Genomic DNA, 15,683 nt, shown 5'->3' on the forward strand with positions numbered 1-15,683 from the left:
TTCATTGAGCAGGGGGTTGGACTCGATGGCCTTGTAGGCCCCTTCCAACTCTGCTATTCTATGATTCTGTTTTCAAGGCAAGCTAACCGCAAAAGGAAACAGATGGTGATTTGATTCCTGTAACTATTGCAATACCCATTTATGTATTTTATTCTAGTCAGAGAAGTACTTACACTCTGTGCATGTCTAAATGCCTTGCTTCTCATTGGTTATTGTATTGCAGAACTGTAGTATGATTGGTGGGAAGGTTCTGCCATTGTATCTGGGGGAAACTGACCCTATAAATATGTTAGCCTTTCCTGAAATTATCGGGCAGTTTCTCAGGTCTTCTGGGACTGTCACCTTGCAGCGCGCTGCTCGTAATAAACCTTCTAAAGTGAGAGAAATTGTGTCTTGAGAGTCTGTGACCACCACTCAGCGAACCACGGGGACCCGCCCTTTCGGGTTCCGCCACACTTGTTGCCAGTTTTTAAATCTCCGGAGCTTGACCCTACAGAGACGTTCATGGTACTTCCAGAGCAGACCCTGTGGATCGATTTTGTTGGTCATCAGGAACCCAAAAATTGGTCTTCACCCTCAAGAACCTAAAAAACCCCTCAAAACCTAAAAAATTTGAAATTGGGATTTTCCATTTCAAAATCCAAACAAATAGATTTGCAAAGTATACATTTTTATATGCAAATCCCAAATGCGAGATCCTGCCTAATAATATTATTTCAGTTCTATATGTAGGAGAAAAACAAACACAAAATACCTCTCCCAATGCACCCATCCACACCCTAATTTCTGCCCCCCTGTGTGAATTATCTTCCTAAATTCTTATAATCTCAATTTCTCCCTGAAATTTGGAGTTCTGAATAATTATCCATTATTGTTCCAGAAGAGCAACCAATGTACTAGGTTACCTTTCCTTCAGTGTTTTATTTTTAGTTTCCAAATTTTATACAGGGCGCATGATTGCCCATGTGCCACAGCTTTTAGTTCCTTCATGGTCCGTCCCCTCAACAACATTACCAGTGAATATATGCATTTATGAAAGGGAAAGGAAAGGAACCTCTCGTGCAAGCAGAGTCATTACTGACTCTTGGAGGAACGCCAGCTTTCGCTGACATTTTCTTGGCAGGCCTTATAGCGGGGTGGTTTGCCGTTGCCTTCCCTGGCCGTTATTCCCTTTCCCCCAGCTAACTGGGTACTCATTTTACCGACCTCGGGAGGATGGAAGGCTGAGTCGACCCGACACGGCTGCCTGAAACCAGCTTCCGCTGGGATCGAACTCAGGCCGTGGGGAGAGTTTCAGCTGCAGAAACTGCTGCTTTACCGCTCTGTGCAACACTGCAAAAAAAGCATTTGCTGCAACTGATTCTTTTTTCGTGGTGTTTTAGCAGTGTTCAGTGTACATACCAGTAGCTCACCACATAAAAAGAAGCTTGATGCAATCAGATGTAAAATGATTTTGCTTTTTGAGTGCCATATTCATGTACATCTACACATTAGTAACGTAGATGAAAAAGAATACGGGGGAAAAATCCAGGAAATTGTGCACGCACCAATTTGGAAATTAATTGTATAAATAGTCCGAGTTAAACTGGAATTAAGTACGAGTGCCATGCAAGGTAGACGGAACCAGAGAACAGAACAGGCCTTTGTTCCCTAGAAAGGTAAAGAGTAGTATTTGGGCTAGTAGAGGAGGTGGTGTAATGGTGGTACTGTGAGAACGTGGAAGATTCAGACCTGCTATAGGAGAAGGAATTACAAGGGGATGGAAAGGTATGTGTCAGGGGTGCAGAATCCTTTTCAGCCCAGGGGCCAAATTCCATCCTGGAGAAGCTTTTGGGGACCATGTTCCACTGGTGGGCGTGGCCAAGAGCAAAAGGGGTGTGGCAAAATACCAGCACATTTTAGATAAAAGCCCTTAGTGCCAGTAACGAAACCATAAGAAAAGCATGTCAATCTCGTGGGGGCTGTCTATACAGGATGAAAGCCCCGGGGTGGGTGCGCGGTGGTGCAGCGTCGATTATATGATGCAGAAGCCACCGCGCAGGTATTCTGGGGCTTCCCCTCGAGGCGCCAAAGCTAAAAAGATTGGGGACTTACCCCAACTTTTTTGTCTAGATTGCAGCAAGGACGGCACATCGCCGTCCGTCGACGCACTCCAGGGTCATGATGGACAGGTGGCTGGGCGGATGGCGACCCCCGATTGGTTGCCATCCGCCCAGAGAGGGGGCGAGCCAATGAGCCGAATGCCTGCCGGAACGCCCCTGCGCTGCCTCTGGGTGCACAGAAGAGCCTCCCTATCGTCAAGACAGTCCCCAAGAATCATGAAAAAACTGCACAAAAGCCAAGAAGCCCTTTAAAGGATCGGTAGTTAGGGGGAAGGGGGCGGAGCCAGGGGGAAGGGGCAGGGCCATCTGGGGGACCTGAGGTTCTGCACCCCTGGTAAATATGAAGGTGCCAGGGGATTGGTAGATTGCGCCTTATTGTCCGGAAGGTTTTACAGTCTGGAGGTGGGGTGATCAAAGATGCCACACGGAGACCCTCCCCAGCCTTGTGCTCAACGTTAGGAGCTGCAGAGGGTTTGGGGAGCGTGGTGGTGGCCAAATGATTTTCCGCACGGCTCACTGTCAGACCTGGGAAGCCCCCACCCTCCTTCGGCGGCTGGCGGTCCGACGGGCCGGCGTGGCGAACATGGTCCGCAGCCCTGACGGGTAAGACACAACTTGGGAAGGCCCCCGTAGTTGTTCATTGCTGCCCATCTCACGCCGGATCTCCGTCAGCGTCTGTGCTGGGGATTCCAGCAGGCGTTGGAAGAAACTCTTTCTCCCCACCGGCTTTTCCTGGCAGGTGAAAGTCACCGCTGTGCCCCTGTCGGATTTCATCTCGCGCGAGAATCCATCCGAGGTGCCATCAAAGCAGCGCCCAATGGCAATCTCCTTGGCAAGGCGCGGGTTCTGGTCTGTCACGGTGTAGATGCCGTAGTTGTGACCCAGCGGATCCACTGGTGCCAACATAGCGAAAGCGGATGTGGCGTTGTTCTCCACCACAGGCGGGTGGCGGCCCAGGTACTCACTCAGGTACCTGTTGACAGCAGTACGATGGCAACTTCCTTGGGGGATGATGGACACTGAAGTCCTGTCCACCATTCCTTGGTCAAACAACATCCCGCTGCATTTGAATTCAACGCAAGCCGCCGAAGTGTTATGGAGTTCCCGGTCTTGGACGCTACGGGAGTCCCTTAGGCCATAAAGTTGACCTTGGGTCCTTGGATGGCTGCTACCCAGATTTCGTGACCGCACCATGTATTCATGAGGCCCAGCGATTTTCACCTTGATATAGCAGGCCCGGAATTCTTGTGGGTTGGGCCACCAGGACAGGTAGTCCCCCGTCCAGGTTGTCAGGTCGCTCTCCTTAAAAGGCACAACATTATACTCGTACTTATCCACTTCGACGCGGTAGAACCGGAAATGGTTGGCTGAGATGGGCGCCTCTTCGCAGTCCTTCAGGCTCCGATAGGGGTAAATCGGCCCGTTGGTCTCATCAATGTTGTTCTGGTTGGGTTTGGCGAGGTTGATTTTGAAAGCCGTCTTTTTGAGGGCAGGGTCCTCATGGTCGGTTCGTCGGTAGCCGAGCTTGTTGAGGTAAGGCTGGGAAACCCCCACAGCACGGGGGTCGGGCTTCGGGCTAGATGGCACAGCCTCCAACTCCTCTCCTCCCATGGTTGCCGTGACGTAGGCTGTGTAGGCATCAGCCCGCTGACCATCGCAGAAGGCAGGTAAGCACGCACCGTTGGGACCCGTCACCACGCTGTCGAACCGGCCCCAGGCCTGAGGGTTGGATGGATAACCTGGCCTAGGCTCGAGGTTAATAAGAGTAATGACAACTCCCTCTAGCTGTTCACTGGGGTTGAACTTCTCATTGATGTAAGTTCGGACTTTGACAAAGCAGCGGCGGTTCTCAGGGACGTCAAGGTTAAACAGGCGCCGCTCACGGATCTCCAGGTTGCCAATAAGAAAGGCCCTCTCTTCACGCTTATTGCGCCGCCCCTTCACCAGCTTGAAGGACGCTTCCTCCTCCCACAGGCCGGTTCCAGGGTTGAGGGACCAGAGCTTCATCTTCTGGACGTGTTCCGGCATTTTGATGAACTGGGCGTCCACTTTCACCTCCACGCGGCCTGTTTCTAAACCTTGGCGGGTTTCTTCTTCCCAGAAGTCCGTGGAAAACATGCCGTAAGTCCTGAGGGGAAGAAGATCACCTTCAGCATTGATGAAGTTCAGGTCGCTGGAGGCAGCGCTCACCATGGCAAGGTCCCGGGGGTCCACAAACGTAACACTGGCCTTCACAGTCCCATGGTATGCCTGCCCGTTGGATCTGAAGAAAGACCCTGGAGGGATAACTATCTCCGCGACAGGGTCCTCTCCAGCCACCTCTCCCAGAGGGATGATGTTGGTCTCCATCGCTTCCAAGTAAACAGGCTTCTTCTTCCTCATCAGTTTGACCTCCTGGTAGACAGCCCCACCACGCTGATCCAATGGGAAGACCTTGATGGCATCCACAAATTTCTGCATCCGATCCACAAACTTGACCACAAGCCTTTGCGTGTCAGGCGGCACCTCAATGGTGAAAGTACCCTGGTAACCGGTGAAGCCGATCTTCTTTGCACCCAGATAGATCTCACCGAAACGCAAGGGTTCGTTGTCATCAGCTGCTGAAGCTTTTCCCCGGACCAGGACTTTGGGCTGGGTACAAGAGGTACACCCACATTCGGTGACCACCTTGATGGGCAGAATGTAGCCTGTGCAGTGGACCTCCCGTACTTCCATGCGACGCGTTCCACAGCAGTGCTCCACAGTGTCTTGGCACTGTAGGCCATCTGCAAAAACCCCGGCACAGGGGGCACTGGGACAGTGGCCAACGTTGTAGAAGTAGGAACCAGTTTCGTCTTGCAGACACTCATCAGGGAGTTTGATAAGGTATTCTTCCGGCTGGGCCATACAGGCTGGAGCCCCTGGGTCTGGAGCAAGAGAAAAACAGGATAAGAATAGGAGACATGTTAGGAGCTATGTGGCAGAGTGTCATGGTCATCAGCAGAGGAAGTGAAGGACTACAAACTGCAATACTACAAACGAGAAAGATCTTCGAATGGTTGTAGATCGCAAGCTGAATATGAGCCAACAGTGCGATATGGCTGCAAGAAAGACAAATGCTATTTTGGGCTGCATTAATAGAAGTATAGCTTCCAAATCGCGAGAGGTACTGGTTCCAATCTATTCGGCCCTGATTAGGCCTCATCTAGAGTATTGTGTCCAGTTCTGGGCTCCACAATTCAAGAAAGACGCAGACAAGCTGGAGCGTGTTCAGAGGAGGGCAACCAGGATGATCAGGGGTCTGGAAACAAAGCCCTAGGAGGAGAGACTGAAAGAACTGGGCATGTTTAGCCTGGAGAAGAGAAGATGGAGGGGAGACATGAGAGCACTCTTCAAATACTTAAAAGGTGGTCACACAGAGGAGGGCCAGGATCTCTTCTCGATCATCCCAGAGTGCAGGACACGGAATAACAGGCTCAAGTTACAGGAAGCCAGATTCCGGCTGGACATCAGGAAAAAATTCCTAGCTGTTAGAGCAGTACGACAATGGAACCAGTTGCCCAGGGAGGTTGTGGGCTCTCCCACACTAGAGGCCTTCAAGAGGCAGCTGGACAAGCATTTGTCGGGGATGCTTTAGGGTGGATTCCTGCATCAAGCAGGGGGTTGGACTCGATGGCCTTGTAGGCTCCTTCCAACTCTGCTATTCTATGACAGACAGGACTAGGTTCCTGACATGAGGCAAACAGCAAAGCAGCCGCTATCTGTATGGCCTGGAGGCTTGCAAACCATGGCTGCCTGCAAAGGCTTCTGGGTGAATGGCTGCTTCTGCTTCTAAGCTAGCAAACTGTTATTTCTTTCTGTACCAGTCAGCAACATTCCTTTGCGTTATGGGAAAGATGGGTCAGAAGCACAATTACAGTGATCTCATGAGAACATCAGGTGTCTTATCTATGTAGTAGCCTGGTACTGTATCTGGAGGCTCTAACGGGCTGCCATTCCAGAGTTGCCCTATCGAGAGGCCATGTCATCACAGCCCATCCATCCAATTAGTAAGTGCACCTGGGTGAAGGAGATGCACCTATGTGTGCCAAAGAAATGCGAAGTAATGCCTTGTTTATCAACAACAATGTAGACTTATGCTATGGATTCTTATGATGAGAAGAGCTGCTTTGTTATTAATCCATCACTTGCTTAACTTGGCAGCAATGGCAAGTTCATTTATGCTATAATTGTGCCCAACGGTGGGGGATCCAGACTGGTCGAAGGGCCTTCTGTGCAGGAAGCTTTCGCAGTCTGGTCCACTTTTACTGGAATAAGCCTCTATGTGCTGAAAATATGCCAATAAATTAGTCTCCTTGTCAGCAAACCTGTGAGTCTGACTACTTTGTCTTCTTGGCGACCCTGAAAGAACCTGGAAGCTCACGGCCGGAGCTAAAAGGATTGGAATACCCTGATAGAGAGGCTTCCACGGAGTTGGAGTTCCCAAATCCATCCCCTGCTCCTCAGAAGATGAAACCAATTTGTTGACACAGAATCATAGAATAGCAGAGTTGGAAGGGGCCTACAAGGCCATCGAGTCCAACCCCCTGCTCAATGCAGGAATCCACCCTAAAGCATCCCTGACAGAGGGTTGTCCAGCTGCCTCTTGAAGGCCTCTAGTGTGGGAGAGCCCACGACCTCCCAAGGTCACTGGTTCCATTGTCGTACTGCTCTAACAGCTAGGAATTTTTTCCTGATGTCCAGCCGGAATCTGGCTCCCTGTCGCTTGAGCCCCTTATTCCGTTTCCTGCACTCTGGGGTGATCGAGAAGAGATCCCGGCCCTCCTCTGTGTGACCACCTTTTAAGTATTTGAAGAGGGCACTCATGTCTCCCCTCAACCTTCTCTTCTCCAGGCTAAACATGCCCAGTTCTTTCAGTCTCTCTTAATAGGGCTTTGTTTCCAGACCCCTGATCGTCCTGGTTGCCCTCCTCTGGACACGCTCCAGCTTGTCTGCATCCTTCATGAAGTGTGGAGCCCAGAACTGGACGCAATACTCTAGATGAGGCCTAACCAAGGCCGAATAGAGAGGAACCAGTACCTCACGTGATTTGGAAGCTATACTTCTATTAAGCAGTATAGCTTAATAGAAGTATTAAGAGGTAGAAGTATTAAGAAGTATTAAGTATTAGAAGTATTAGTATTAGTATTAGAAGTATTAGTATTAGGTAGAAGTAATAGAAGTATTAAGAAGTATTAAGTATTAAGAGGCAGCTAGACAACCATCTATCAGGGATGCTTTAGGGTGGATTCCTGCATTGAGCAGGGAGTTGGACTCGATGGCCTTGTAGGCCCCTTCCAACTCTGCTATTCTATGATTCTATGATAATGGAACCCAAAATACCATTTGCCTTTCTTGCAGCCATATCGCACTGTTGGCTCATATTCAGCTTGCGATCTACAACAATTCCAAGATCCTTCTCGTTTGTAGTATTGCTGAGCCAAGTATCCCCCATCTTGCAACTGTGCATTTGGTTCCTATTTCCTAGATGTAGAACTTGGCATTTATAGATCAACACCGCTGCTAGCATTTCTGGACCCTCTTTGAGGGGGTTGCTACGGGGACTGTCATGATGAGGGCCAACAGTTCAACATTTTCCAGTACATCATGGCTGCCGCGTCAGAACCTTTCTGTCAGAACCAGCCTGGAATCAGACCTGGATGACACCTCCTCCTTAGAGGAAGAGGAGGAGCCAGCACCAGATTGTATGGGGAGTCAGCTAAGAGAGGTGAACTAGACAGGCATAGGAAATCCGTGATCAAATCTCATGTCTCTTTTAATTAATATTAAAGTAAGAGTTCCAGCCAATGAGTATTCTACTGCACGTTCGTTACTAGGCACTTGCGAATTACTCACGTGATGCCGTCTGCCTCTTGCCCGTCTTCCGCCCCTTCTGGCCATTATAGCGCCGTCAAAAAAACCCTCATTAAATCTGGTTGCTGCTCTCTCCTACCGAACTGAATGGGGCTAATTACTTCCTGTTTTCAGGAAGCCACGAGGGAGCAGCGACAGAAGAAGCGACGCGAGTCGCGCATTTGACTAGGTGTGATGAAGCTTTAAGGCCTCACATTGGACCAGGACTGCAACACTAAGAGACAGCCACGGGGAAGGGAAATTTAATCCTTTCCCCGTGTACCATTGACACAGAGCTTTATCACACCAGCGTTATACTGTGCAATCCCTGCGAATTGCATGCAAAGGACTCCGAAGTTTTCCAGCTTATAATCTGCTTTTATTGTGAAGTGCTCTGAAGTTTTCCAGTTTATAATCTGCTTTGACTATGAAGTACTCCCAGGCCTCCTGCTTTAATTGTGCTATCAAGCCAAAAGACCCGACCTATTTTGCTACTAGTTTTGGAGCGAATCATTTGTTGTTTTCTGAGCGGCCACTGAGGGCGCAAGAGCAGGATTTGATATGTTTAAAGAAAATTTAAACACATGCTTACATCTGTGTAAGTTTCAATGATAAAGACACCAAAATTGGCACAGTAATAGATATTAAGGAGAGCTTTAAGCATACCAAATTTGAATCGGATTGGGCCATCCGTTGATTTTTTATGATTTTTTTACATTTCCCCCCTTAAACCCTTTTCCTGGTATGCAAAGAATCTTAGGAGCACTGCCACCTGGGGTGTGATTTAGCTAGCAGCAGCAGCAACAACAATGACAGCTAAATGCTGTAGGGGATAATTCAAAGGAAACAGGTACGTGGGATGAAGCTACCAGTCCATAGCACGACCCAACTCTAAGCTGCACCTTGTCCTAGAATCATAGAATAGCAGAGTTGGAAGGGGCCTACAAGGCCATCGAGTCCAACCCCCTGCTCAATGCAGGAATCCACCTTAAAGCATCCCTAACAGATGGTTGTCCAGCTGCCTCTTGAAGGCCTCTAGTGTGGGAAAGCCCACAACCTCCCTAGGTAACTGGTTCCATTGTCGTACTGCTCTAACAGTCAGGAAGTTTTTTCCTGGGAAATCAGGAACTTTGGGAAATCAGGCCAAACATGTCTGATGCTGAGATGATCAGAGCCTCTCACCTCTCACTGTCAAGTGGGCGATGGAGGATTTGATAGAGCCGTGGTCATTGCTGGCTTTGCAGTGGTACGCGCCAGACTGACGTGCCTGCAAGTCACGCAGCACTAAACTGCTGTTATACTTGTATACCTTCCGGTTCAGGAGCGTTCCATTGTGATACCTGGAAAACAGGGGAAAGAGATGTTTTTATTCGAAATCTCAGAAGTGGAGATCCGTCATTGCTTCAATATACCAAAAGGCATAGGTTGGTAGAACCTGATATCTGCAACACCGACCACTGACTAATTCATTCAGACTGCAACGTTGAGACTACTGTATCCTTGCAGCTTCAACGAGCAACTTCGAGCTCCGTCAGAGGAGCGTTTTATTGCACGCTCGTCGCTGGGCACTCATGGATCTTTGTGGGTCCTATTCATGTCGTCTGCTTCTCCTGCCCCTTTTAGCCTTCTTCCCATGACAAAAAAAAGACCCCGGTTAAGTCTGATTTATTTTTAGAGACAGGACTTGCCACTATCTCCTGCTGAGTGCAGGAGAAGCGGCACGCTAAAAACGGCCCACTGAATGGAATTGAGAATAAAACGGCCAGTGTCGTACTGCCCTTATGCAAATCGGTGGTGTGACCACACTTAGAATACAGTGTACAGTTCTGGTCACCACACCTAAAAAAGGATATTATGGAGCTGGAAAAGTGCAGAAAAGGGCAATGAAAATGATGAAGGGGCTGGAGCATCTCCCCTACGAGGGAAGGTTACAACAGCTGGGATTGTTCAGCTTGGAGAAGAGGAGGCTGAGGGGAGACAGGATAGAGGTGTACAGAATTATGCCTGGTATGGTGAATGTTGACAGGGAGACATTTTTCTCCCTCTGTCAAAATACTAGACCCCGGGGACATCCCATGAAGCTGATGGGTGGGAGATCCAGGACAAATAGAAGGAAGTCCTTCACACAGCGCAGAGTTAAATTATGGAACTCACTGCCACTACATGTCGTGATGGCCACCAATCTTGATGGCTTTAAAAGGGGGTTGGATCAATTCCTGGAGGCAAAGGCTATCCACGGCTACTAGCCCTGATGGTTGTTTGCTATCTCCAGTATTCAAGGCAATAAGCCTGTGTGCCCCAGTTGCTGGGGAACATGGGCAGGAGGGTGCTGTTGCACCATGACCTGCTTGTGGGTCAAAAGCTGGTTGGCCACTGTGTGAACAGAGTGCTGGACTATATGGACCCTGGGTCTGATCCAGCATCAGGGCACTTCTGATGTTGGTATGTTTAAGGTTTTTAAAACAGAGAGTGCCATCTTGGGCCCTTATGTCTTAAGCCCTAGGGCTGTCCTGTAAAGTCTAAGAGTTTCCTGGCTCAGGCCAAGTTGGATGTAACTGGTGGTAGCAGCCTACCCTGCTGGGTTGGTATTTGTCCCAAGCAACCTTTTCATAGAGAACTCGAAAGCTTGCACATTTTTGTAGAATTTTGGTTGGTCCTAAAATACAGGACAGGGCTCCTGTATCTTTAACAGCTGTATTGACAAGGGAATTTCAGCAGGTGTCATTTGTATGCAGGCAGCACCTGGTGAAATTCCCCTTTCAACACAACAGATAAAGCTGCAGGAGCGCTTTAGTACAGCCAGAGTGACCAGATACAAAAGAAGGCGCACACACGCACACACATATATACACAGGTAGCTTTGGGCGACAGGGGAAATGATAACTCCTACTCGAATGTTCTTTTCCAGAACAAGATGGGTGGCAGTGGATTTTCCCACCCACCCAAACCCCCAGGCTGGAATGTTAGGACTACAGTCAACTCATAGAATCATAGAATAGCAGAGTTGGAAGGGGCCTACAAGGCCATCGAGTCCAACCCCCTGCTCAATGCAGGAATCCACCCTAAAGCATCCCTGACAGATGGCTGTCCAGCTGCCTCTTGAAGGCCTCTAGTGTGGGAGAGCCCACAACCTCACCAGGCAACTGATTCCATTGTCGTACTGCTCTAACAGTCAGGACGTTTTTCCTGATGTTCAGCTGGAATCTGGCTTCCTGTCACTTGAGCCTGTTATTCCGTGTCCTGCACTCTGGGAGGATCGAGAAGAGATCCTGGCCCTCCTCTGTGTGACAACCTTTTAAGTATTTGAAGAGTGCTCTTTTTTCTTTTCTTTTTTTGCTCTTCCTTTGTTTGACTGTGTCTTGGCTCAAGGTAACTCTTATTTGTTTCTGGTGTTGATAGAGGGCACGCCTAACAGCCACTGGAAAACCTGAGCTCCCTCCCTCCATCTGGATCACCTGCTGCCACCCAGCACCAGTGAAACCGCTGGAGCGACGCCGACTCGGTGCTGAAAAGACAGCCCCTGGGTCTGGTCTCAAACTCCCAGAGCACCATAACTCACCAGTAATATTTTTTTGGCTCAGGGGTGCCCCCAGCGCTGCAGCAAAGCTGCACTTTTTGTCCAACCGTCCTCATTTTGGATTCAGGGTGGGCCACCAGGTAGGGTTTCTCTGCCAGGGGGTTGTAAAAAATAAATAAATTGGCATTATTATTTTCTTCAATAATAATAATTTAAAGCTGTGGCGTAGCGAGACATTATCCGTTGCAAGTAAGCCCAACGCGCTCTCCCTCTGCATTTAATCGGCCGTGTAGATTAATCACACTGATGTTTTCGTTGTTTTATGGGTTGGTATTTCAGGGGATTTTAGCTGCTTTGAATTTTGTATGCTTTAACTTTATTATCAGATGCCTTGAGTCTTTTTTGACAAAGGTATCTAATAAATCAAATGCTATTGCTACAACAAAAACCGCAACAGAGGATCACGTGGAACTATTCCACCAGCCCTTCTGAAAGGCTCAGAGCTCCATCAGACGAGCGTTTTATTGCACTCATGGATTTTTGTGGGTCCCTCTCATGACATCGTCTGCCTCCCTCGCACCTTCTATCCTTCCTTGCGTGACAAAAAAACCCCTCAGAAAGTCTGATATATATTTTATACACGGAAGTTGCCGCTCTCTCCTGCTGTGTGCAGGAGAAGCAGCGCCATTAGAACGGACAACTGAATGGGCCTCGTGCATGTTGTTTACTTCCTCTTTCGAAAGAGGAAGTAATGAGCAACGAAAACAGGTGGAGAAGTGACGATAGGGAAGCATGATTCCCCCCATCTGATGGAACGTGCTCTCTCTCTCGCGCGCTCTCTTTTCCTCTTCCCTCCTCATTCCTTTGTCCTTGTGTGTCATGTCTTTTAGATTGTAAGCCTAGAGGCAGGGACTATCTTGTTTTACTAATTATATCTAACCTGCTTTGGGAGCCTTTTTGGCTAAGGAGCCAGATGAAAATACTTTAAAGAAAAACCCCACCCCCTTACAAGCTATGCTGCCCCATATTTCTCCATCTCCCCCAAATCTGACTCCACTCTTTGCTCTTACCAAGTCTGTGGAGCACGATGTCCACCAGGGATGCCCGCGAGTCGTTGGTGACAATGGAGGCGCTCCCTTGGGCAAAGCGCTCGAGTGATGCACTTATGTTGGTGCCGCTTCTGATGCAGAGGCCACGGACCGTGAATTGCCCCCGCGGGTTGCTTCGGGCCAGCAGGGCCAGCGGCCGCTCCGCGAGAGATATCCGGGCATTGGTGAGAGCCCTCCCTTCCGTACTCCGCACGGTCCCAAAGAGTGTGTGGTTGGAGCAGGTGCAGCTGCTGCAGTCTTCGTTGGGGAGACCCACGTCACAGCTGAGCTGGCAAGCTAGGAACACATTGGGCCTGTTCAGACAACACGCTAAGCCATTGTTAGGCCCTTAACCCTTTTGCAGCAAACTGTTAGGGACAGGGTGGATTTGATTTAAATCAACTTGATTGAAATCACGATTTAAATCACGACTCAGAAAGACTCGATTTAATCCTGTGACTTCCCTTTCCCCAAAGTGCACTCTATTCGTTGAATTTTTCAAAACTTCGCACTTAAGAGGTAAAGGGGGTTGATTCGGTGTACACAGATTTGCAAATGCACCTTCCACACGTCGTACTGAAGGCGCATGCATGCGCCCCAAGTACGACCCCAAAACGATAGTGTGTACTAGAGCCAGAAGAGACGGAGGAGGAGGCGGCTGGGGAATCCGGGCGCGTCCTTGCCGCCGCCGCCTCCCCGCCGGCCGCCTGCTGCCTGGGTAAGAGCAACCCAGGTCGGAGAGCTTGGCTTCCGCCTCTGCCTCATGCTACATAATTAAAAACGAATCCTTATTTCATGATGAATAACCTTTGGACTATAATGCATCTTAAATAGAAAACTATCTTTAGATAGATTTTTCCTCCAAAAGCATTTTATTTTTTAAAAAAACCTGATTTAAATAAAAAAAAATCCGATTTAAATTTTAAAAAATCTGATTTTTTTAATTATTATTTTTTAAAAACACATTGATTTTTATCCACCCTGGTTAGTGAACATGTTTAAACCATGGTTATGTAGCCACCATGGTTAAGAATAGTTCACACAACATGCTAATTCTTGGTTCACATGACATGCTAAGCCAGAATGTTTAACTCAAAATGCTTAACCACTGTTGCTTAGGCCTTAGCTAGACTTAAGGTTTATCCCGGGATCCTCCCGGGGTCATCCCTGTTCATGTAAATGACACACAGGATAACCCGGGAGCAGGCAGGTACAACCCCGGAACGATCCTGGGATAAACCTTAGGTCTAGCTAAGGCCTAAGTGTGTCTTCTGAACAGAGTCATCGAGATTCAGGAAGGGTGGACCACAGTGTCCTGCCATCCCAGGTGGGGGGGCACGGGAGTCCCCATGGGGCAGGGTCCCAGAACCATAAGGGGAGGTGCTGGTTTTCTTATCCCATTCCTGCATAGTAATAAACTTCCCAGATAATCCAGCCTTATCCAAAGCAGTGGATCATGCAAAATAATGCAGATGACTGGAATTTCTCCTCTGCAAATCCAATTCACTCCTCATATCTGTCTGATCTAGGAGAGTTCCCCAAATTAATTCCAGAACTGAGAGCCAGAGTGACATAGTGGCTAAAGTGTCAGACTGAGAGACGGGAGATCCGGGTTCTAGTCCCCCACTCGGCCATGGAAACCCACCGGGTGATTTCGGGCCAGCCGCAGACTCTCTGCCCAACCTACCTCACAGGGTTGTTGTTAGGATAACATGAAGGGGAGAAGGAGGAGGATTATGTACGCCGCCTTGGGTTCCTTGGAGGAAAAAAGGCGGGATATAAATGCAATAAATAAATTTATAAAAAACAGCCAGCTGGGCGCTGCTTTTAGTTAATTGGACAGAAGGAAGGACATAGAATGAGGGTGCTCTTTCAGGCGTCAGAGGCCAGGCTGGCGATGGGAAGCAGTGGTGAGTGTTGAAGAACAGACCTGTGTGGGCCTGCAGAATGCCCCGGATTCCCTAAACTAGCTTGCTGCCCTCAGGTGCAGGGGAGGATGCTGTGCCTTCACCAATATTCAAGTAAGATCCAACTGCCAAGTCTGGATGGCTTTTGTTCATGGAACTGTTGGATCCTGGAATGGATCTTGCTTACGTTTTCCATTGCTTTGTTAATTGCTGAGGATCTGGAAGAACAGAGGACTCAGCAGAAACTTCAAGGTCAACTCTACACCTGGACATTGAGTGTGATAATTGAATAATTGTCTAAGTGCTTGTCTTCAATTAAGGGTTGCAAGGAGTTGCATCATTGTCTATAAAACAATTGTCTATAAAAGTAAATGTGTTTTGCATGTTCTCTATCTGTCTGCTGCTTGTTCCCCATTATCACTTGATGTGTGCTGTATTGACTGACCGTTTGTAAGTATTTGTATCTGTACTGCCATAACTAAATTATATGTATTTGCCAGTAAAAAAGGTTTGTTTTAACCTACAAGAATCTTTGCCTTAATTCATGTCTTTGCTGTCTCTTGGCTGAGAACCGCTGCATCCTCTGCTAGGCCATAGCTAGACCTAAGGTTTATCCCTGGATCATCCAGGGGTCAAACCTGTTCATCTAGGTGACACACAGGGAATCCAGTGGTCAGGCAGGGGCGAACCCTGGATGATCCCAGGTTAAACCTTAGGTTTAGCTGTGGCCATAGTCTCTGGAGGCCCAGACAGAGACTTAATACAAAAAGGTTATGTGCCAGAGTCCCAGTCTGTGCCATAACTAATCAGCTTTATGCCATAACTCAACAGGAACGGGCCATTTAGGCCTTTGCCTCGGGCAGCAAAATGTCTTGGGGAAGAGAGGGACAGACGGAGGTAAGGAGAGTGAGGAAGGCAGTATTTGAACCGATGCGCATGAACTAGGGTGACCATATTTGGGAAACCAAAAAAGAGGACACCTAGTGTGTGTGGGGGGGAAGCAGCTTTCTGAGTCCTGCAGAAAGTACGTTAGTCCCCCGTACTTTAAGAACCCGATTGGAGTGGAGGAGGGGAAAGGATTTCATTCTGCACCACCACCATCCACTCCAGTTGGGGCCTTTTCTATAATGTCCACGAATGACCCACTTTTCCCTTTAAGACCTCAATTGGAGCTCGGGGTGGGGGAATGATGTGCCTC

At 48.6% G+C, this 15,683-nt stretch overlaps 1 protein-coding gene across 1 annotated transcript in view; it reads right to left on the reverse strand.

Annotated features, from left to right (window-relative positions):
- Positions 1-2,543: 2,543 nt before the first annotated feature.
- Positions 2,544-15,683, reverse strand: part of LOC134413201 (cartilage intermediate layer protein 2-like) — a 30,001-nt gene continuing 16,861 nt past the window's right edge. Inside the window, exons 5-8 of the mRNA XM_063147331.1 lie at positions 12,561-12,875; positions 11,533-11,641; positions 9,156-9,313; positions 2,544-5,008 (exon numbers count right to left, since the gene is read on the reverse strand). Of these exons, the coding sequence (XP_063003401.1) occupies positions 2,622-5,008; positions 9,156-9,313; positions 11,533-11,641; positions 12,561-12,875 (2,969 nt within the window). The 3' untranslated portion in view covers positions 2,544-2,621. The remainder of the gene's footprint in view (positions 5,009-9,155; positions 9,314-11,532; positions 11,642-12,560; positions 12,876-15,683) is intronic.

Source organism: Elgaria multicarinata, chromosome 23 (assembly GCF_023053635.1).
Source record: "Elgaria multicarinata webbii isolate HBS135686 ecotype San Diego chromosome 23, rElgMul1.1.pri, whole genome shotgun sequence".
Lineage (NCBI taxonomy): Eukaryota > Metazoa > Chordata > Lepidosauria > Squamata > Anguidae > Elgaria > Elgaria multicarinata.